General features: G+C 47.9%; 1 protein-coding gene across 1 annotated transcript; it reads right to left on the reverse strand.

Moving 5' to 3' along the window:
* Positions 1–16,453: 16,453 nt before the first annotated feature.
* On the reverse strand, positions 16,454–22,406 carry LOC140682084 (uncharacterized). Its single transcript, XM_072923001.1, has 2 exons — positions 18,931–22,406; positions 16,454–16,601 (listed from the first exon to the last, which is right to left on the reverse strand). The coding sequence occupies exon 1, from the start codon at positions 22,255–22,257 to the stop codon at positions 21,343–21,345; it is 915 nt and encodes a 304-aa protein (XP_072779102.1). The 5' UTR covers positions 22,258–22,406; the 3' UTR covers positions 16,454–16,601; positions 18,931–21,342.
* Positions 22,407–23,013: the final 607 nt, after the last annotated feature.

Here is a 23,013-nt window from a genome sequence, read left to right on the forward strand (position 1 = left end):
AGTTGTCCTGCAGCTGTTTCACACTAGTCCTAACTTCCTTTCAGATGCAGACAGTTCAAATCAGTGGCAGAGAGCCCCAGTGCTCGGTGAGGGTGTTGCCATGAGCAGGTCAGTCATTGTTTGCATTTGCAGGGGAAGCCTGAATGGTGACTGTTACAGCAGTGTTCTTTGACTTCATTTTTAGGAGGTCCAGGCAGATAGCAGCAGTGAAGGCCCAGTGTGCCAGGTGAGCAGTGGACAGAAGCAGTTGTTCTTGCTCAGGTCTCAATGTTTGGTGCAACTCTAAGCATCCATTCTTGTTTGTGTGCTTTAGGGAAGCCACTTGGAGTATGCCAAGCTCCTCTCACCAGCTGGCCGATGGACTTCCTGCGCTTGTGAGTCCTCTGGAAGTATTTCAGGACTCTTGAGATGAAGCCTTGAAATTTTGTATTTCAAGATGGCATCCGGGTAGCCTTTGGCAATGGCCAAGGAGCTGTGGTGAGACGCCGAGATAGAGAGGGGGAGCCAAGGTCCACTTTGGTTTCAGCAGTGCTGAGTCACTTTGTCTCTTCTTAACCCAGGCAGACGATGAGAGATGACGATGGCAGCCTCTGAGCATTGCCAAAGTGTGGGGCCCGAGCAACCAGGCATTCGTACGAGATCGGTGAGTAGCAGAATTGCTGGGTTTTGTCCATTGTGCAGATAAGATCATGCAGTGATGTTTGGTGTCCTTGATTGTAGCTGAGCACGGGACTACAGCCCGGTGACCATAGGACATTCCCAGCAGACGAGGCAGCCTCCATTAAAAAGCGACATGGATTCTCATCCCCAGATGCCCAAGAGATAAGTCGAGGGCTAAGGCCCACGGAGGGGACAAAAGTGAGGTGGTGGGAGGGCCTTTTGAATCGGCTCTGGGGGTGGGGATGTTTGAGAAGTGTCCCTTTAGGCCACCTGAAGGGAAAATGCTTCTTTTGATCACAGTGCTGAGGTGCGCAGGGCAGAGCAGTTCCGGTGTGTGTCCTGTCACTTGTCTCTGGTGCACTCTGTGTTCTTTGGGTCTCCGAGTCCTTTCTTCTTGTCAAAAGCTCTCGCTCCCTGTCCTGTCCCCTCGATTGTCATGTCCTGTCCTGTGTCACGGGTGTCTGCACATATTTGTCCTGGAGCTGCTCTGCCCTGCTGCCTAGCCTGTAACAGCACAAGTCCTGGGGACTTTGGTAATGCAGGGTGTATTTGGGCTCTAGTTTTTATTTGTTGATTGCCCTAACATTTTTGGTTCTGTTAAGTTGTCCTGCAGCTGTTTCACACTAGTCCTAACTTCCTTTCAGATGCAGACAGTTCAAATCAGTGGCAGAGAGCCCCAGTGCTCGGTGAGGGTGTTGCCATGAGCAGGTCAGTCATTGTTTGCATTTGCAGGGGAAGCCTGAATGGTGACTGTTACAGCAGTGTTCTTTGACTTCATTTTTAGGAGGTCCAGGCAGATAGCAGCAGTGAAGGCCCAGTGTGCCAGGTGAGCAGTGGACAGAAGCAGTTGTTCTTGCTCAGGTCTCAATGTTTGGTGCAACTCTAAGCATCCATTCTTGTTTTTGTGCTTTAGGGAATCATCTCAGTGTGCGCATACCTTTGTCACCAACTGGCTGATGGACCAGGTTTCATGCCCTTGTGATCTCGCTGGAAGCATTGCAGGACCCTGTGATGGACCTTCCAGTTTTGCATTTCAAGGCCCCATCCTGGTAGCCCAGAGGAATGGCTGAGCAGTTGCAGTGAGTCGGGGAAGTCGGGAGGAGGAGTGAGAGTCCACTTGTGTTTCAGCATTGCCATGTTGCCTTGTCTCCACTTAACCTAGGTGTACCCTGCAATGACGGCGTCAGAATCCAAGCACGCCCGACGCGTGCAGGCCAAGAACCCGGGCATTCTGAGGAGGATGGTGAGTAGCAGAATTATCAGTTTTTGCTCGATGTACTGTTAAGACTGTGCACTGATGTTTGGTTTTCTTTCTCTTGGCAGACCAAGAAGTGACAGCTATAACTTACCAGGCAGGCAGACGGCGTCCTTCTGCAGCCAACAGGGATTTGCATCCCCAGATGTGTGCAAGATAAGTGGAGGGTCATGACCCACAGAGGGGATAAAAGCAGGGTGCTGGGTTGGGCCTTTCTAGAAGGGCTTTTGATGTCCAAGAAGCGTATACTTAGTCCACCTAAAGGGAAAGTGTCTGTTTTAATCACAGTGCTGAGGTGCGCAGGGCAGAGCAGTTCTGGTGTGTTTCCTGTCACTTGTCTCTGGTGCACTCTGTGTTCTTTGGGTCTCTGAGTCCTTTCTTCTTGTCGAAAGCTCTCGCTCCCTGTCCTGTCCCCTCGATGGTCGTGTCCTGTCCTGTGTCACGGGTGTCTGCACGTATTTGTCCTGGAGCTGCTCTGCCCTGCTGCCTAGCCTGTAACAGCACAAGTCCTGGGGACTTGAAATTGGTAATGCAGGGTGTATTTGGGCTCTAGCTGTTGCTTGTGTCCATTGTTTGCCCTAACATTTCTGGTGCTGTTAAGTTGTCCTGCAGCTGTTTTACACTAGTCCTAACATCCTTTCAGATGCAGACAGTTCAAATCAGTGGCACAGAGCCCCAATGCTGGGTGAGGGTGTTGCCATGAGCAGGTCAGTCATTGTTTGCATTTGCAAGGGAAGCCTAAATGGTTACTGTGTTACAGCAGTGTTCTTTGCCTTTTTTTTAGGAGGTCCAGGCAGATAGCAGCAGTGAAGGCCCAGTGTGCCAGGTGAGCAGTGGACAGAAGCAGTTGTTCTTGCTCAGGTCTCAATGTTTGGTGCAACTCTAAGCATCCATTCTTGTTTGTGTGCTTTAGGGAAGCCACTTGGAGTATGCCAAGCTCCTCTCACCAGCTGGCCGATGGACTTCCTGCGCTTGTGAGTCCTCTGGAAGTATTTCAGGACTCTTGAGATGAAGCCTTGAAATTTTGTATTTCAAGATGGCATCCGGGTAGCCTTTGGCAATGGCCAAGGAGCTGTGGTGAGACGCCGAGATAGAGAGGGGGAGCCAAGGTCCACTTTGGTTTCAGCAGTGCTGAGTCACTTTGTCTCTTCTTAACCCAGGCAGACGATGAGAGATGACGATGGCAGCCTCTGAGCATTGCCAAAGTGTGGGGCCCGAGCAACCAGGCATTCGTACGAGATCGGTGAGTAGCAGAATTGCTGGGTTTTGTCCATTGTGCAGATAAGATCATGCAGTGATGTTTGGTGTCCTTGATTGTAGCTGAGCACGGGACTACAGCCCGGTGACCATAGGACATTCCCAGCAGACGAGGCAGCCTCCATTAAAAAGCGACATGGATTCTCATCCCCAGATGCCCAAGAGATAAGTCGAGGGCTAGGGCCCACGGAGGGGACAAAAGTGAGGTGGTGGGAGGGCCTTTTAAATCAGCTCTGGGGGTGGGGATGTTTGAGAAGTGTCCCTTTAGGCCACCTGAAGGGAAAATGCTTCTTTTGATCACAGTGCTGAGGTGCGCAGGGCAGAGCAGTTCCGGTGTGTGTCCTGTCACTTGTCTCTGGTGCACTCTGTGTTCTTTGGGTCTCCGAGTCCTTTCTTCTTGTCGAAAGCTCTCGCTCCCTGTCCTGTCCCCTCGATTGTCATGTCCTGTCCTGTGTCACGGGTGTCTGCACATATTTGTCCTGGAGCTGCTCTGCCCTGCTGCCTAGCCTGTAACAGCACAAGTCCTGGGGACTTTGGTAATGCAGGGTGTATTTGGGCTCTAGTTTTTATTTGTTGATTGCCCTAACATTTTTGGTTCTGTTAAGTTGTCCTGCAGCTGTTTCACACTAGTCCTAACTTCCTTTCAGATGCAGACAGTTCAAATCAGTGGCAGAGAGCCCCAGTGCTCGGTGAGGGTGTTGCCATGAGCAGGTCAGTCATTGTTTGCATTTGCAGGGGAAGCCTGAATGGTGACTGTTACAGCAGTGTTCTTTGACTTCATTTTTAGGAGGTCCAGGCAGATAGCAGCAGTGAAGGCCCAGTGTGCCAGGTGAGCAGTGGACAGAAGCAGTTGTTCTTGCTCAGGTCTCAATGTTTGGTGCAACTCTAAGCATCCATTCTTGTTTTTGTGCTTTAGGGAATCATCTCAGTGTGCGCATACCTTTGTCACCAACTGGCTGATGGACCAGGTTTCATGCCCTTGTGATCTCGCTGGAAGCATTGCAGGACCCTGTGATGGACCTTCCAGTTTTGCATTTCAAGGCCCCATCCTGGTAGCCCAGAGGAATGGCTGAGCAGTTGCAGTGAGTCGGGGAAGTCGGGAGGAGGAGTGAGAGTCCACTTGTGTTTCAGCATTGCCATGTTGCCTTGTCTCCACTTAACCTAGGTGTACCCTGCAATGACGGCGTCAGAATCCAAGCACGCCCGACGCGTGCAGGCCAAGAACCCGGGCATTCTGAGGAGGATGGTGAGTAGCAGAATTATCAGTTTTTGCTCGATGTACTGTTAAGACTGTGCACTGATGTTTGGTTTTCTTTCTCTTGGCAGACCAAGAAGTGACAGCTATAACTTACCAGGCAGGCAGACAGCGTCCTTCTGCAGCCAACAGGGATTTGCATCCCCAGATGTGTGCAAGATAAGTGGAGGGTCATGACCCACAGAGGGGATAAAAGCAGGGTGCTGGGTTGGGCCTTTCTAGAAGGGCTTTTGATGTCCAAGAAGCGTATACTTAGTCCACCTAAAGGGAAAGTGTCTGTTTTAATCACAGTGCTGAGGTGCGCAGGGCAGAGCAGTTCTGGTGTGTTTCCTGTCACTTGTCTCTGGTGCACTCTGTGTTCTTTGGGTCTCTGAGTCCTTTCTTCTTGTCGAAAGCTCTCGCTCCCTGTCCTGTCCCCTCGATGGTCGTGTCCTGTCCTGTGTCACGGGTGTCTGCACGTATTTGTCCCGGAGCTGCTCTGCCCTGCTGCCTAGCCTGTAACAGCACACGTCCTGGGGACTTGAAATTGGTAATGCAGGGTGTATTTGGGCTCTAGCTTGTGTCCATTGTTTGCCCTAACATTTTTGGTGCTGTTAAGTTGTCCTGCAGCTGTTTTACACTAGTCCGAACTTCCTTTCAGATGCAGACAGTTCAAATAAGTGGCACAGAGCCCCAATGCTGGGTGAGGGTGTTGCCATGAGCAGGTCAGTCATTGTTTGCATTTGCAAGGGAAGCCTAAATGGTTACTGTGTTACAGCAGTGTTCTTTGCCTTTTTTTTAGGAGGTCCAGGCAGATAGCAGCAGTGAAGGCCCAGTGTGCCAGGTGAGCAGTGGACAGAAGCAGTTGTTCTTGCTCAGGTCTCAATGTTTGGTGCAACTCTAAGCATCCATTCTTGTTTGTGTGCTTTAGGGAAGCCACTTGGAGTATGCCAAGCTCCTCTCACCAGCTGGCCGATGGACTTCCTGCGCTTGTGAGTCCTCTGGAAGTATTTCAGGACTCTTGAGATGAAGCCTTGAAATTTTGTATTTCAAGATGGCATCCGGGTAGCCTTTGGCAATGGCCAAGGAGCTGTGGTGAGACGCCGAGATAGAGAGGGGGAGCCAAGGTCCACTTTGGTTTCAGCAGTGCTGAGTCACTTTGTCTCTTCTTAACCCAGGCAGACGATGAGAGATGACGATGGCAGCCTCTGAGCATTGCCAAAGTGTGGGGCCCGAGCAACCAGGCATTCGTACGAGATCGGTGAGTAGCAGAATTGCTGGGTTTTGTCCATTGTGCAGATAAGATCATGCAGTGATGTTTGGTGTCCTTGATTGTAGCTGAGCACGGGACTACAGCCCGGTGACCATAGGACATTCCCAGCAGACGAGGCAGCCTCCATTCAAAAGCAACATGGATTCTCATCCCCAGATGCCCAAGAGATAAGTCGAGGGCTAGGGCCCACGGAGGGGACAAAAGTGAGGTGGTGGGAGGGCCTTTTGAATCGGCTCTGGGGGTGGGGATGTTTGAGAAGTGTCCCTTTAGGCCACCTGAAGGGAAAATGCTTCTTTTGATCACAGTGCTGAGGTGCGCAGGGCAGAGCAGTTCCGGTGTGTGTCCTGTCACTTGTCTCTGGTGCGCTCTGTGTTCTTTGGGTCTCCGAGTCCTTTCTTCTTGTCGAAAGCTCTCGCTCCCTGTCCTGTCCCCTCGATTGTCATGTCCTGTCCTGTGTCACGGGTGTCTGCACATATTTGTCCTGGAGCTGCTCTGCCCTGCTGCCTAGCCTGTAACAGCACAAGTCCTGGGGACTTGAAATTGGTAATGCAGGGTGTATTTGGGCTCTAGTTTTTACTTGTTGATTGCCCTAACATTTTTGGTTCTGTTAAGTTGTCCTGCAGCTGTTTCACACTAGTCCTAACATCCTTTCAGATGCAGACAGTTCAAATAAGTGGCAGAGAGCCCCAGTGCTGGGTGAGGGTGTTGCCATGAGCAGGTCAGTCATTGTTTGCATTTGCAGGGGTAGCCTAGGTGGTGACTTTGTTACAGCAGTCTTTATTCTTAGGAGGTCCAGGCAGATAGCAGCAGTCAAGGCCCAATGTCCAAGGGGAGCAGTGGACAGAAGCAGTTGTTTTTACTCAGCTTTCGGTTTCTGGTGCAATTCTAAGCATCCTTTCTCATTTTTGTGCTTTAGGGAATCGACTCGGAGTACTCATACCTCCATCACCAACTGGCCAACGGACCGGTGCCAGGAGCGTGGCTTCTCGTTTTCCAGCCTTCCTTGCTGTGGTGGTTTTGAGGAACTTACTGGATGGTTTTCTTTTGTTCATAGTCGGTGTAGGAGAAGGGCCATGGTGTGCTTTTTGCTTGTTACGGTTCTTGCTTCAGGTGCTCATGACAAGTGTTTTTTTTGGGTTGAGTCTTGTGGTTGGATTTCTTTTTGATGGGTTCTTATGTTTTTGAAGGATGTGTTTTTAAAGGTTTATAATGTTTTTTATGGGTCATAGCATGAAGTAGAGGGTAGGTTTTTAATTCGGCTGTGGAGGCTTTTATTGGCGTGAGTATGTAGTGGTTTATTTTGGTTGGTTTGAGGTAGTGTCCTGTAGTTAATTATTGAGGTTTTTTCAATATTGATAATTGCATTCTTGTTTATTATGTTGTACGGGTTTTATTTGTCTTGTTTGATTGCTTTGTGTGTTTTATTGTCTCAGACAATTTGGGAGTTATTATTTATGGTTACTTTTCTCTTTTGGTGACATGTTTATTTCTAGGTGGTATTTGTGTTTTGATGGTTTAAGGCATTCTGAGGTCCTTGAGTTAGGAATTATTATTTTGTTGTTGTGAATATATATTTTTTTTTGTAGTTGGATGTATTTGTTGGTTTTTATTAGTTTGATTTTTGGGAACATGGGTATTTCTATGGTGGATCTTTATAGCTAGGTATTTTATTTGGGTGGTGAGTTTTTTGTTTCTTCATGGTTTCGATTTTTTTTATATCTGTAATTATTTGGGGGGAGTTTAGTTAATTTTTTAGAGTATTGGGTTCTCTTGATGAGTTAGTGTAGTGGTAGGGTATTGTTTGGGTTTTTTTTAGAAACATTTGGGATCTGTTGTATGGTTTGGAGTATAAGAGGTTAGTTGAAGAGTTTTTTTTCTTTTTAGTGTTTTTTTTTTTGTTTTGTGTGGGTTTTTATAGGTGGGTTTTTTTAATTAATGTTCCATTTTTGTTATGTGATAAGAACTGTTAGTGAAAGGAGCGTAGTGGGTTTTTTTTTGCTGGTAGTTGGTTGGCTGGTGGAGCCTTTCTGAATTTTTTGGATGGTATTCTTGGTTATTCGATGCTGTTTGTTATGGCATTTTATTTTTAGGAATTGGATTATAACTGCAGAGTTCTAACTGTAACTCTAATGAAACAAAACACATGCATAAATATGAAAATGGGAATATAAAACTTCAATTTTAAATATAAATGGAAAACATATGAATAAAACATGTAACATGAATAATGTTATCCACTACTATTAGGTATTATATTGTTTGATATATAGGATTTTGTTTATATAAATACAGATAAATATAGATTATAAATATAAATAAAATCCATATAAAATATCCATATTGAGATGTATAATTAATACATGTGGATATATAAATATAAAAATTACTAAATAATAGAAATCAATACAGTACATAATGCATATTTTACTGTGTATGTCCTATTTTAACACATTCTATGTCCTAAATATTATATATCGAAATACGGTACCTCAATATATTGTAATCGAATATATAACAACTTGTAAAAATCAAAAATAGAAAGGTAGAAATATTTAAATATAGTTTAAAATAAAGGGGATTTTTATTTTGTATTTGGTAGTAGGTAGGGGGTTTTTTATAAAATCTATAAATATAAATAAAATAAAATTAGAAATCTGTGTATAGAAATACATCGTAAATACCTTAAGATCAATATAAAAAATTCAAAGGTAAGTAAAAATCAATATTAGCAGTATCTATGAAGTATAATATAAATAATAATTTGTCTATCTTGCTACCTTAATATATATGATATATATTTATAAACAATCACTATAAAGTAGAAATGCAAATGTGACTATAATGATGAAAAAAACATGTAAATATTCAAGTATCGTTTAAAGAAAGGGCTTTTTTTGGTTTTTATTTGGTTAGAGGCAGGGTTTTAATGGAAGAAAAATGAATATACCTTTTCTTTTGATATCATTCTAAGTATAGAAATATATATTCAATGTATACAGAGATATATAAAAATATAAAATAGAAATGAAAATAAGTATTCCGTATAGATAGAATATAAATAACACCATACATCAATCTACATATTAAATGTAAATTTGAATATAAATGCGAAAAATAGAGATAAATTTAAACGCAGATTGAAAGATAAGGGGTTTTAAAAAGATTTTTACTTGGATAGAGGCAGGGGTTTATTTTAAGCAATATAAACCTTTTAGAAATAGAAATCTAACTATAGAAATATGTAAGTAATATATTAAGCAATGTATAAAAATGTAAATTGTAATAAAATATAATAGGAATAAATGTAAGAAATTATTAAAATTGCGATTATACATCAATATGCATTATAAATCCGAATGTGAATATAAATATGTAAAATACAAAAATAAAATATATTGAGATGCAGTTTGAAAGAAAAGGTTTTTTCTTTTGGTTCTTATGGGGTTAGAGGCAGGGGTTTTTTGTTGGCGTTCTTTTCCGCGCGGGCTGTTTTGGGGCATTTGCTTCAGAGGACGTTCCGGAGGGGCGGGTGGCAGCGCTTGCGGACACAGAGCGGTGCTGCAGCCGCCGCCCGCGGCCGCTGTCTCGGCAGTGGCGTGTCGCGGACTCGCGTGCCGCGCACACGGGCTGTGGGCTCAGCGGCTCCGCGGGCGGTCGGATTTGGAGCAGGCGCCGACCGGCATCGGCAGATTCGCCTCTCTCTGCCCGGCTCCTGCAGCGGCCGCCATCCTGGGCGCGGCCCCTGCCTCTGCCGCGCTGGGTGCCCGTCCCGTCCCCTCCCGTGCGTTCCCACCGCCTCCCTGCCGTACAGCTAGAAATAAACAACACCAACGTAGAAATATACATAGGTTAAAAAGAAAGGGCTTTTGGGGCGGGGCGGCGTTATTTGGTTCGAGGCAGGGTCTTTTAGTTTCTGTGCGGGATTTTTTGGGACATTTATTTCGGAGGATTTTTCCCAAGGGGATCGATCGCCGCCGCTCTTTTCCCCCTGCCTCCCCTCCGGGCGAGCGGCGGCCCCCGGCTGTGGCGGGCGGCGGTGCTGCCGCCTTGTGGCCACAGAGCGGTACTGCAGCCCCACAGCCAGCGCCCGGCCGAAACCACCGAGACGGGGCGGGAGCGGCCAGAGCGGCCCCAAAACCACCGAGACGGGGCGGGAGGGGCCAGAGCGGCTCCAAAACCACCGAGATGTGGCGGAAGTGGCCAGAGCGGCTCCAATTACCACCGAGACGGGGCGGAAGCGGCAAGAGCGGCTCCAAAACCACCGAGATGTGGCGGAAGTGGCCAGAGCGGCTCCAATTTCCACCGAGACGGGGCGGAAGCGGCAAGAGCGGCTCCAAAACCACCGAGATGTGGCGGAAGTGGCCAGAGCGGCTCCAATCACCACCGAGATGTGGCGGAAGTGGCCAGAGCGGCTCCAATTGCCACCGAGACGGGGCCCGGAGGGGCCAGAGCGGCTCCAAAACCACCGAGACGGGGCGGAAGTGGCCAGAGCGGCTCCAAAACCACCGAGACGGGGCCCGGAGGGGCGCGGGGCGGCGGCGAGCGGCGAGCGGGGCGGTGTGTGTGAGTAGAGGGGAGCGGTGAAGGCGGCTCCGCGGCGGCGCCGGGGAAGGATGGCAGCGGCGAGGGCGGCCCGGCGGGGCCGATGCTCCCGGGCCGGGGCGGAGCGGCGTCGGAACAGGGCTGCGCCCGCCCCTCCTGCCGCCCTCCTGGGAATGGGTTGAGGCATTATGGGTGTATTTAGGTAGGGATAACGATTTTGTTGTTTTGTAAACAAATGTCAGTTGTTCTGGCAGGAACAGGCTGAATGGGGCTGTAGCTCTGCCTACGAGGTCAAGCAGTGATAAGGCCTTGTCAGCACGGTAAAGAAGTGAGCCTCTGTGTAGCACTTCTCTGTAACAGATTAGCAGCTGCTGTAGCATCATTTCCTAGACATTGAGTGGTCTGGGGCTGGATTAGAAAAAAATTAGGTTTAGTGTGTTGTTTAACAGCTGCAGGTGGAGGAACCTGTGCCTTCTGCTCTCCCCACAGCTGTCTCGGCTGTCACACCTGTCCTGAGGAAAGCCCTGTGGAAGGAGCTCGGTGCCGCGATTCAGGACCCTGAGGCCACTGTGAAACTGCAAATTCTTTCCAAGCTGTTGCCACCTCCGGGAAGCAGAGGGCTGCACAACCTGATGGACTGCCTTCCTGCTGCTCCGGAGAGAGCAGGCAATGAAGAGAGGTGGGCAGCGTGTGTGTGTGTGTGCCTCCCCCAGGGCTCAGTTTGTCCTGGGAATCAGTGTGATAGGAATGGGAGCATTAACAGCGTCCTCTCCTCCGAGAATCTGTTGCTTTGCACTTTGGCAGCAAGACATCTTTAAGATATACAAAACCAAGTTAAAATGTTAATAAGAAAGTCAGCAGCTATCTCTCTGCAGCTGGGCCGTGGCAGATGCCATATCCACGGTGCTTAAAAACTCAGAGGAGCTGCATTCCTGGAGGAGACATCTCTTCTCAGCCTGCGTAAAGGGGTTAGTTGCCATGTACAGCAGCAGTAAAGATGAAGGCAAGCAAGAAGTGGAGAGGTCCATGCTGCTGAGGCTAGAGGAATTATTGGTGAGACTGCTTATCTGCTTTGCCACAGAGGGACTGTATGCATATGTGTGATTGGGCAGTTGTAGATTTTGTAAATACAGATTGGACTCGATTTCCTGTTTTATGGATTCTGGTCTCCGTGGATTTTTCATAGCTTTTTCCGAGTCCTGAGAATCCTTTATACGAGGCAGTTTTGTGTTCTTGATGATGACTTTCTGGTACGAATCGCCTTTGAATGTGTGAGCTTGAGGTATTTAGGAGTAAGAAATCAAAGGTTACCAGTGGAATTAAAAAAAAAAAAAGTTAAAATTAATTAATTAAATTATTATAAATTAATTAATTTAATTTTTAAATTTAAGTTATCACCTTCTTTTTTAAAAGAAGCTGATAGAGATACTTGTGCCAAGACCCATCTGCCATGCCATCTGAAGTCTGGGGCAAAAGTCTGGTTGATCAGGAATAGAAATCAGACTTTGATCTTGAAGAACACTACTTGGTCACTCCCTCTGTATACTGTTGCCTTGGTTTGAGTTCAGTGAACAGGGATCCCCGTGACACGCAACACTGAAGGTCCCTGGGCAGTGAATGCCTTTGCGCTCTCATGGCTTTTGCTGAGACTCCCTTGTAGGACCTGGCTGACTCTGCAGGCCCTGGGGCCACCTCACAGGGTCCATCCCATGCTGAGGGTGTTTCCAGCCTGGCGAGGTTGGCACCTGCATTCCCAGGACTGTTGGGATGTGCAGCTGTCAGTCTGCTCCAGGCTCTCGCTGTGACTTGTCAAGTTGCGAATCCTTTTGCACTTGAGGCGTTTGAAGAGTATTGAGCCGCTGGGTTTTTGGAACCTACAGCCCAGCTTGCTTTTTGATTCCATACAGCCCCTGCTCCCAGACCAACAAGTTTCTTTTGAGCCAGGAATTAGGATTGTTGTATCCAAGAGCTTTTTTCCCTGTTACCCTCAGATCATCCCACGTGAGTGTTTGGCTTGCGTGTTCTTAGTGTGTCCCTTGAACAAAAATTGCTGTAGAAGCTCCATGTGCCAAATGTAAACCAACACCTGTTTTTACTTGCTGCACACAGTGTGTGGTTGAAGAAGTGGACCCAGATGACTGGTGTGACCTTGTGAAGACAGGGCTCAAGTAAGTGCTTTCATTTGAATTTGGTTTGGTTTCACCAAGTTCATTTTCTTTGCCAAGTTAATTTTCTTTGCCAAGTTCTCATTTCTTACCCAACTTGTAGCTTCAAGTGGGTTTTCTTGGGTTTGGTTACAGTCTGACTTCTCTGTGATCCTTCTCCCAAAGGTACCGTTACAGAGATGAAACATTTCTGAAGGTCCTGAACGTTGCCATCCAGTTACTATACATGAAAGAATCCTCACTAAGAGCGTAGTCAAGCTCTCCAAACTACACATGGTGGTCACACAGCACTCTCTATTTTTGGCAGCCATCCTGAGGTCAAGAGAAGATGATTGCATGAGCGTCCAGACAAAAGGTATTTTTTAATCATCTTCTTCCCATCCTAAACACAGCTAATCTTCTCTTTCTTGCATTATATTCTTTCCATCCAGTAACACATCCACCCATGTAAATACTTGCAGAGTTATTAGCAGTTCCAGAATACTGGCATTTAAATTGTACCTCTGCTTGGATCCAAATGTTACATTCATTTTATGCTGGTTTTAAAGACTTCCATTTTTAAAACTACTGGAAAGGTGGGTTGGGGTTTTTGTCTGCTTATTTGTTGTTCTGGTATTTTTAACCCAGCTGAAGTCTTGGATTTATTCTTTTGGTTTCTGAGGTACTTAGTGTAAGATCACTGAAGTGCACATAGATCCTGTGATGTTTAAGCCTCGGCTACACGTGACACAGGCTTCTGAAAATGGAAATGGCCTTGGCAGAGTAGCAGCTGTGAAGCGAAGCAGAATTAAAATGCATGAGAGCAGAAGAACCAAGTGAAATGGTACTTCTGGGTGCTGTGTGCTCCTCTGGCCTCTGCCTGCTGTGAACACTCTGTGTTGCAGCTCGGTGTAGTCCAATTCAGTGTTTGTTTGGTTTGATTTTTGTGTGTAACAAAAACACTGCTCACTTACTCTAAACAAATTCCCTCCTTTACTAGACACATCCTGGAGTGGGACCAGACTCCCCCTCACCCTGGAGGAATTCTCTGCTCCTCTGGAGAGGGGTGAAGCCAAAGCTTAGGAGCAAAGGCAAACCACCAAACCAGGGGCATTCTATATATATCCAAATAAGGGGCTCTGTCTTCCTGCTTTTCCTGTAGTTCTCCTTCCTGGTTTCACCTGGCCTGGAAGGATGGGCATGGCCTGTATTTGTCATCTGAAAGTGGTGTTACTAAATCTGTCCAGAGGTTCTGATTACAGACACTCATTTTCTGCCAGAAAACATTTTCATTTCATTCCTTTCACCCAGGATGGCTCTCTGTGGTCTCAGACAGTGTTCCCTGGGAGGAAGGGCAGCCTTTGCCTCGCCTGCACAGCTCAGGTGGATGTGACAGAACTGGTGTGGCCTGACAAGGCATGAGCAGCTGTCTGTGCACTGGAGTGCCTTGAAACCTTTCTCTGTGAGGTTTTGGACACTTTTCTCTTTGGGATTTCTTGTGACACATCACCCAGGTGTCCCTTCCTTTGTATAAAGTCCCGTGGTAAAGGATTGAATGACGGACAAGTGGGGCCTGGGATAAAAATGGTTCTGTTAAAATTAGGCTAAGAATGCAATAGAGAAATGAGCTTCCTTTTAATGAAATAGTTAGGAATAAAAATGCTTTTATATTTGAATTGGTGTCCCCTCTCACGGATAAAACCCCCTGGTGAGCAATCACAGCAGAAGTGTGAAAGCCGGGATCCATTGGCTTCCACAGTGGACTTAATGCTCTTTTCCTCCTCTCTTTCAGGACAGGAGAAATCATTAAGCTCCTCCCATCTTTGCCAGAAGCTTCAGTGTTTAAGCAGCCAGAGCCAAGAGGCTTCAGCACCAGGGGGGTGCACTGGAGGGCTCCTGGTCCTGCCCACGCTGTGGGGTAAGTCACAGGGACGCAGGGTTCCCCTTTTCCTCTCTGCTGGGATTAAGTGCCTCGGGAATGCCATTTCTGACAGCCCAGCCGTACCCCTGTGTGCTGGGAAAGGGCAGCAGGGAAGAGGCAAATGCCAGAGTTCCTTGGGGCTGACGGAGCTGTGGTGTTTGGCTGTGCCCAGGGGGGCAGGCTGGGCATTGTTCGGGCACCCAAGGACTGGTCTGGGGCTGGGAGCCCGGGGAGCCGAGCTCTCGGTGCATTCCCAGCTCTGCCAGCTGCTGCAGGGCTGGGTGCCAGCCTCTGCTGGGGCTGGGGCAGGAGCTGCAGGGCAGGGCTGGCAGGATTTGGGAGCAGAGGGAGGAAAATGAGGAAGGGTGCTGGGCAGCGCTCAGCCTGTGCTGGTGTCAGCGCAGCCGTGCAGGGCGCCGGGATCTGGGGTCAGCTCCGGCTCTCCTGGGGTTCAGGGTGCAAGGTCGGAGGGACTGGGTTTATCTGTGGCTTTCCAGGCCAGCAGGAACAAGGGGAATGTGGTGCCAGAGCTGTGTCCCATCGGGCTGCGCTTCCCTCTGAGCACAGAGTCTGGGCTGAGGGGAGATTGCTGCGAGTGCCCCGTGAGCAATCCAGGGAACTCGGAATTGCATCCGCTGCTGGGAACACTGCCTGAGCTCTGCTCAGGCTGTGTCTGCGAGGAGTGGGATTTGGGCTGCAGAGGTGCTGCTGGGCACAGAAAATGGAGTAAATCCTCTCCAGGGACGTGCAGTGAAGGACAGTGCAGCAGGGAAGGAGAGTATTTACAAACTATATCAGTATTTCTCCCAAAACTGGGAGAAATGGGGTGGAGCAGAGATGGGGGTGGTTTGGTTTTGTCTGGGCCGGTTATTCCTCGTGCAATGTTTTAAATCTGTTGTATGATTTTCTCTCCAGTATCTTTCTAACAAAAGCTGACAGAAATTTAGGTTCAGGGTTAGAAGTTGGGTCCATTCACTGCAAAACCTTGCCCAGGCTGGAGGACTGGGGTGATGGCTGCTCTCAGCAAAGGTTACCTGTGAATACCGTGTCAGATTCAGTGCTGGGCAGGAAAGGTGAGGGTTTGGATCAGGAATTCTGCAAACAAGGCCTGTGTGATGTTGGTTTATTGTGTTTTTCAGGGAGCCAGGGCTGGCACAAGGACTCGTGCAGGTGCTGCTCTGGCACTGGAGCTGTTGCCCTGTGGAGCCATTTTAAAGGTGTGATTATGGAACATTTTGGAGGCTGTTTCTGGAATTCCATTTGTAGCTGGATCTCATTCCGAGTGCAGCAGTCCAGGTGAGGGTTCTGACCTCTCCAGACTTGTGCTCACCTTGGTACAGCCCGGGGCTGGAGCAGTTTTCCAGGGAAGTGGAGATGGCTGAGGATGGGTGCTCTGGAAAGCAGGGACCTGCTGGGATTTGCATTTGCAAAGCTGCCGTGAAGTTTGTAAAACCAGCAGGAAATTCTAATTCCTGTGGTTTTTGGGAGGAGGTGCAGGTCACCCTGAGAGCTAGACCAGAACTGGTTTGTGGTAAGGAGTCTGAGGTGTGTAAGTGCCACAGCTGGTATGAGCTGTGTGCTAAATGCAGTCCCAGCCCCAGAGGGAGGCTGATGGGCTCTGCTCATTGCTGTCCCCAGCTGTCCCCAGCCCGCTGCTCCCCCGTGGATCTGCTCTGGATTCGGGCTGTCGGTGCTGGAGCGCCCTGCTCCCTGCAGGGCCCTGCCCCTAACCCATGCAGAGAGAGAGAGCCCTGCTGGCCAGAGTGATCTTTTTTCATTTTTTCTCCCTGTGCTGTTAGCAAGGAAGGGATGGGACTGCTCTTGGGCCGGGAGCACTCAGTGCTCAGGTGAACACCCGCCTGGGAGCGTGAGGGTTTGCAGAGCGAGCAGCTGCTGCGGCTCAGGAGCAGCCACAAGTTCTTTGTTCCAAGGCAGGCCAGAACTTTCTAACCCCGGGGTTTATTTGGCTTTTGGAACCCAGCACCTCTGCTCAGTTCTGCCGCACTGAGGGTACTTTTGTTCAATGCCTTCTGTTGGAACTTGTCAGCTCTCAGTGTAGCGCACACAGCCCCAGCCCTGCCCTGCAAACCCTTCCCCATCGTGCCCACACAGTTTCCTCTCTCACTCACTCGGGGCAGGCTCCTACTGACAGCCACAGAAACAGAAGTTATTTTATGTTGTTTTATTCTTTTCCTGCGTAATGCCCGTGTCTTGTATTGGTACATCAATCCCAGCTTCTCCCGAGGCTGCAGATCAAATCTTTCAGTGTCTCTGGGAGTTTCTGGTTTTCCCATTCCCACATCTCCCCTCTCTCTCTGTATGAAAAAAAGTTTTTATTAATGGATTTGTTAAGCATTTGTTGCACATATTAACATAAGGAAGGTGTTATCATTAGTAGTAGTATTATTATAATAATATAATTAAAATGTATAATTTTGGCATAAGATTTTTAAATTATGGTGTTAAATTTTATTTATTGTTACGTTTTATAAGTTATTCTTATTTTTGATATTTCTTAAAGTTGTACATTTTTATAAGTAGATTTTGTGTGAGTTATAATAGTTGATAAATGTTAAATTAGTGGTAAGTTAAATATTTATGTGTGGATAATGATTTTTTAAGTTTATTCTAAAAATAAGTTTATTTGTTATATTGATAAAGTTAAATTGTTAAATTAAAGTTATTTTAATTTATTTTTGACGTAGAAAATATTTGGGTTTGTTGTTAATTATTTTATTTAGGTAGAGTTAGGGTTAGGTTAGATTTTAAATTTTAATTGGCAAATGTTACTTAATATATTTTTATATAATGTTTTTAAAAGTAGTAGTTAAGAGTAAAAATGTTAGGATTAAAGATTAATTACATTATTTAATAATTGGTTTTTTTAGAAGTTTTTTAGAATAGATATGCTTTGAATATAGTAACCTTTTTTTTTAAGGATTTGAAAGTGGTTATGGACAGGATTGTGAGTTTGGATTTGGATATTGAGAGTGTGAAGGTGGAGGAAATGTATGAGAGAGTGATTACTTAGTGTGAAACTTAGAAAAAGAAATTAATGTTGTAGTTGGATTTTATATTGAAGTGATTTTGTAATAATAACTGAGGAAACTGATAAGATTAACAGTTTGGAGGAGGTTTTTAATCAAATATCTTTTTTTTAATCTTGAAAAATATTTAAAATGATGAGATAACATTAGGTTAAATTATAGAGTTAGTGTAGAGATTAGTTAGAGAGTTAACCTGGTGTAAGAGCGGTATAAGTTGAGAATAAAAAAGTAGGAATTGGAAATTTTATGTGTTTTTAGATCATTATATAAAGAGATAAAGTATATTAGTAGTAAGTGTTTGAAGAAGTTAGGATAACTTTTAAAAAATATTTATATATTAAGGAAATAGAGTAAAATTTTTAAATAGTGTGATATGAATAGTAATTGCTATTTTTTGGTGTTACAAAAGATAAAAAGAGTAGGGATTGTAATGAAGAGCAGAATTTTTGATGAAATTGATGATATAATACACTGTATTTTTTTACTTCTGAATAGGTGTTTGTTAGTGTTTTCTTTTAGTTGTTTTCATTGGAGTTGTTTTAATTTTTAAGAAAATTAACCATATACTGTATAGTTTAGAGAAATGATCTTTGATAAAATTTAGGATAAGTTATATTAAATAACATTTAAATTTAGACAATGAATTTTGATAGTAAGGAATAATAAACTTAATTTTAATAGATAAAAAGAAACTTAATGTATTTATTTAAATGTACTGACATTTAATTTTGTTTGATTTTATTAACACAACATATTGAATGTTATTATTTATAAATATTGAAGGTCTTTTAAGTCTTTTGGTTTTAAAGAAATTTTAGTTGGTTGAGTTATAATTATTACTTATATCTTTACAGGGTGGTTTTATTTATTGGGAGATATGTTTCTTAGTAAAAGATCTTTTATTTATGTTACATTTCAAATGGTGATAATTTGTACAGTGGGGTTTTTTTAAATGCAGGATATTGATTAGATTGTTTTATATTTTTTGTGGGCTTTGAAAAAATATTTATATGGTTAGGCTTTTCTATTTTTGAAGTATGTTTTGATGGTTTTTGTTGTTTTTCTGAGAGTTTTTGATTTAGAATTTGAAGAGTATTTGGCGTTTGGAGGAAATAAAGGTGAGGGTTTTTGGATACAGCTGAGTTGTATGGTATGTTATTTTGATTTTTTGTTTGGTTGTGGGGAAGGTCTCCTTTGGTTAGATGTGGGAGCGTGAGACTGGAACTAGGACTTTTTGTCTAATGCTTGATGAGTCTGTTTTATGGGGAGGAGGTGTTATTTTAAGTTTTATAAAATACACTGAGAATTAGTTAAACTCATGGAAGAAACATTATGGTAATTAAAGGGTGCTATGTTTAAAGAGCTATAAATCTTTTTTAATCACTGCTTGGCATAAGGTGAGTTTGATCTACTTTTTCTGCCCTAGAAAGCATCAGGCACGTCCGCATCAATGGCACGACCCCTGCCCACTGCTCCTGTTTCACCCGACCAAAATCAAGAGAAAAGTTGGTTGGGCTTTAAGAACTTGAAATAACTTTGAAGCAAAATAAATCACATTTTTCCCCTGTGTTTTTTTCCTTTCAGGTGCTGCACTCACCTCTGCAGACAAGCGCTGAGCTCTCACTGCAGGAACCTGTCAGGCCTCGGTGGCTGTGAGTTCACGTTCTTCTCACTGGGGAATTGAAATAATTGCTGGTTAATTGCAGAAATGTTTTCTGGAGCCTTTCCCCTTTTGTGCCCCTGTGCTGTGTGGGACAAGGGCAGAGGAGCCTCGGGCTGGAAAGGGGCAGGAGAAGGCAAAGGGACCCCCTGGTGTCCCCAGGGCTCTGTGGGGAACAGAACGGACACTGTGCGGGCACGGGGAGGTGAGGAGTGACAGTCTGGGGCCAAATCCCAGCTCACCCGCAGGGAAATAAGTGAGGGACATTTTGGAGGGGAAAGCTGAGGCCATGAGTTCACCCAGCCTGGCCAAGTTGTGTTCACACAAAGTGGCACCAGAGACGAAGGTCAATCCAGAGCCCACCCTGCTCAACCTCTAAGTCCCAGAATAAATTCTTCAAGCTGCCCGTTGAGAGACTAAAAATACATGAAAGAGAACCAAGAGCATTCCGAGAGCAAACCAGAAGGTTCCTGGGAATCCCACTGCACTGTTGTCACAGCCTTTTTGACAGAGCTTTAAGTTTTTTATTTTAATGCTGATTTTCTCTGCCTGGATCATTCACTCCGGGGGCTGTGGGGATTTTTTGGGATTGAACTCCCTCCCTGTGGCCCTGACACTGCTCAGGAGCTGGAGGAAAAGCAGAGTCAGCTCTCCTGGCAGGGGCAAGGAGTTTTCCCCCAGAGCAGATGCAGCAGCTGCCCTCCAGCCCGGCCAGGAGGGATCTGCTTTGGCTCCTGGCTGCTGCAGGGACAGAACGTGTTCAGCTGCTCCAGGTGACATTCCAGCTGCCTCATCTCCCATCCCTGCTCCCGCCCCTCCTGCTCTCAGCTCCCGCCCAGCCAGCTGTGCCGAGGGGAATTTGTCCCACCAGCAGCAGGGGAAGGACAAGGGCTCCCACCCTGGCACTTGGATTGTCCCTCTGGGGGATGCTGGCTGCTGGGATTTAGATCATTCTATACATTTGGCTGCTGAAACTTCCTCACCCAGGGGATTTTGCACAAAGATTGTTCTCTGCGTGGTGCCGGGATTTGGGGTTCAGTATCAGCTTTGCTAGTTCAGATGAATTATGCCCACAGCCCCAGGTTCCCTGCTGAATTCCTGCTGGAATAACCTGACAGTGCCTCGTGGAGAGTGGAAATTCCCATGCAGAGCTGCCACTTTAGCACCAGCTGTGTCAGGAACCAGCAGAGGTTCCAGGGAAGCTCAGTGGGATCAGGACAAGGACAGGTCTCTATTCTATAGAACTTGCTATTTAAAACCCTCATCCCCCAGCCCAGGGCTGTGTCTGGAGTCACTTGACAGAGTTCCCTGGAACTCAGCTGATTTCACCCCCCGGAGCTCAGGCTCCAGCTGATGTTTTAAAGCAGGACAAGGGGGTGGCTGGATGCGCTCCCGGCCTGTGCTGAGGCAGAACATCTGTCCTGCAGAAGCTCCGCTCCTTTCAGAGCCTCAGCAGTGGCCTCTGCATGTCCTTTTCCCTCAGGAAAGGGATGCACATCCCTGCCTGCAGCACACCTCCAGTGGGACCCACCTGTGAGAGTTTTCCATCACTTCTGCACCTCCAGCTGGCTCCCTGGAAATCTCCAGACATCATCGCACTCGAACCTCTGATTTTAAGGCATCTCCGAGGCTGTGGCTTGGCATTTAGTATCTGTGAGGGAAGATTGCCTTGGCTCAAATGAAACGTAAACTTTAAGGCATTTAGAGATTTTGAGGAGCTAAGAGAAATACGTCTTACTAGAATTAATTAAAATAAGAATAATAAATGAGTAGGCCTTGATGAAGTTAGGAGTTAGTAGTTAACTAATAATTAATTGCTTGTCAGCACAATGTTTAGTTAGCTGGGTTTATAATGAAGAATATAGAAACTGATAAATAGCTTTTAGGAACATAAGACAATTGTGGGCCTCCTCTGTTCTGAAACCAATTGAAGACAAGGAATGGGAGTTCTACCAAGAGTTCATTTGTCATACTTGCATTGAAAAGGTAGAAAGGTCAGAAGGAGGAAGATGTCATTTACTTCCTCATTTTGGGACCCCTCCCCATGAAAGGGACCACCGACCCATTTCAAAGGACAAACTACGCATGCTTAATAGCTTTTGGAGTGATTAGCATACGAAGCGGGGAATGGGATGTACCAAAATTATGAATATGTATTTGTATTTCGTGTATTCAATACTTGTATGGATAAAAAGACTCTGTAATCACCTGGAAGGGGCGGTGTGTATTTGGGAGCGATCCCGCACGCTGCCCGGCGTCGAATAAACACACACTTGCTAACTTTAAACTGTTAGAGAGTTTTTGTCCGTCACATTAGGATTTCGATACTAGATCAATATCCATATTTTTTTAATAAATCACAAACGCTGCTGGTGGATGATGGCCTGAGGCTGGAAAAGAGGGAGGAGATTTGGGGTGGCTGGGACATACCTGGCAGCTGTGTGGGAGCTCGGGGAGGTCAGAAACGGGGATTGCTGTCAGAGCCCCTCTGCAAACGGCCGTGCCTCCGTTCCCAGGTGATGCCAGCCGTTCCCTGGGGTTCCTCCGGGCTGTCGGTGCCGTCTGTCCGGGCTGAAGCATCCCTGCGCGCCTGTGGGGAGCAGCCCCCGGCCGAAGAGCCACGGGCAGCCCTTCAGCCGCGTCCGTGCCAGCGCTGTCCGGTGCCCCGGTGCCCGTGCCGGGCCGTGCGTTGGTCACGCTGCGAGCCACGGGCCGGGCACGGCAGCTCCTGCCCTGCCGAGCCAAGGACCGGAGGTGCTCTCTGCCCTCCGGGGGCTCCGGGCTCCTGCAGCCCCGCACCGGGCGCAGGCGGAGCGGGAGCGGCGGCCCCGGCGGAGCGGCGGTGCCGGTCCCGATCCCAGCCCCGATCCTCCGGCCCCGGCACCCCCACCCTGCCCGCCGAGGAAGGAGCGGCGCTGCCCGGCTCCCACAGCAGCCACCGGCGGGACCGGGGCCCAAATCCCCGGGCCCGGATCCCAGTCCCGGTCCCACCTGAGCCCGTCGGGCGCCGCGCAGCGCCGGGAGCAGCCCCGATCCGATCTCCGCACGGCGCTCCGAGCGCCGGTCCCGCCGCAGCCCGGCCGAGCATTCCCCGCAGAATGTGAGGCGGGCGCGGATCCGCCGCCATTTATGGGCGGGGGGCGGGGGGGCGGGGCCGGGGGCGGGGCCAGCACAGGTGCGCGCACAGGTGCGCGGGGCCCCAGCGCGCCTGCGCGGGGCGGGGCCGGGGGGATTTAAGCGGCGGGGAGGGCCGGGCAGAGCCATTTGACGCTGGGCGCTCGGGGCGGGAGGTTGCGGCCGGGCGGGCCCCTTTATCTCTTTTTCTCTATATTTCTTTGCTTCTGTGTTTCTGTTCTTTTGCGTTTCTTTTTCTCTATACCTCTCCTGTGTACCCTCCCTTCCTCCCCTCCCCCACCCCCTACACCCTCCCCCCCCCAAACCCCCCCCCTCCCTCTCCCCCCTAGCCCTCCCCTCCCTCCCCCCCGGGCGGCCCCCCCTACACCCCTTTCCCTTTCCTCCCTTTCTATTCCCCTACTGACCCCTACCCTGTTCCTCTATCCTGTCCCTCTTCCTTCCCTCCCCAGCCGGGTTCCCCCGCGCCCCCTTTCCCTGCTCCCCTCCCCGCTCCACACGTTCCGCCTCCTTCCCCAAACCTGCCTTCAATCCTTCCTTTCCTTCCTCCACCCTGCCTTCCCCCCAGCCCCCTCCCCGACTGCCCCGCGCACCCCGACCTCTGTCCCCCTGCCCCCTGTCCTTGTCCCCTTCCCCTGGACTGCCGCTCAGCTGCCCTGTTCTCGTTGCCCATTCCCCTTTTCCTTCTTTCCTCGCAGCCGCGGGGCTCGGGGTGCCGGATAATAAAGCCCAGAGGGCCGGAGCCCGGCGCCCCCCGCCCTCGCTGGGGTCCCCACACGGGGCAGGAGCCGCTCTGCGGGTCCCCCCATTACAGTGCAACACACGGGCCGACACTGCCGGGGCTCCGGCTTTCCCGACATCACACTGGGGGTCGGGCCGGGGGCAGGG

This window comes from Taeniopygia guttata, chromosome W, assembly GCF_048771995.1.
Source record: "Taeniopygia guttata chromosome W, bTaeGut7.mat, whole genome shotgun sequence".
NCBI lineage: Eukaryota > Metazoa > Chordata > Aves > Passeriformes > Estrildidae > Taeniopygia > Taeniopygia guttata.

Excerpts from the sequence above, each read along its gene's own strand:
- LOC140682084 (XM_072923001.1), bottom strand. The coding sequence starts at position 22,257 with ATGGCTCTGCCCGGCCCTCCCCGCCGCTTAAATCCCCCCGGCCCCGCC.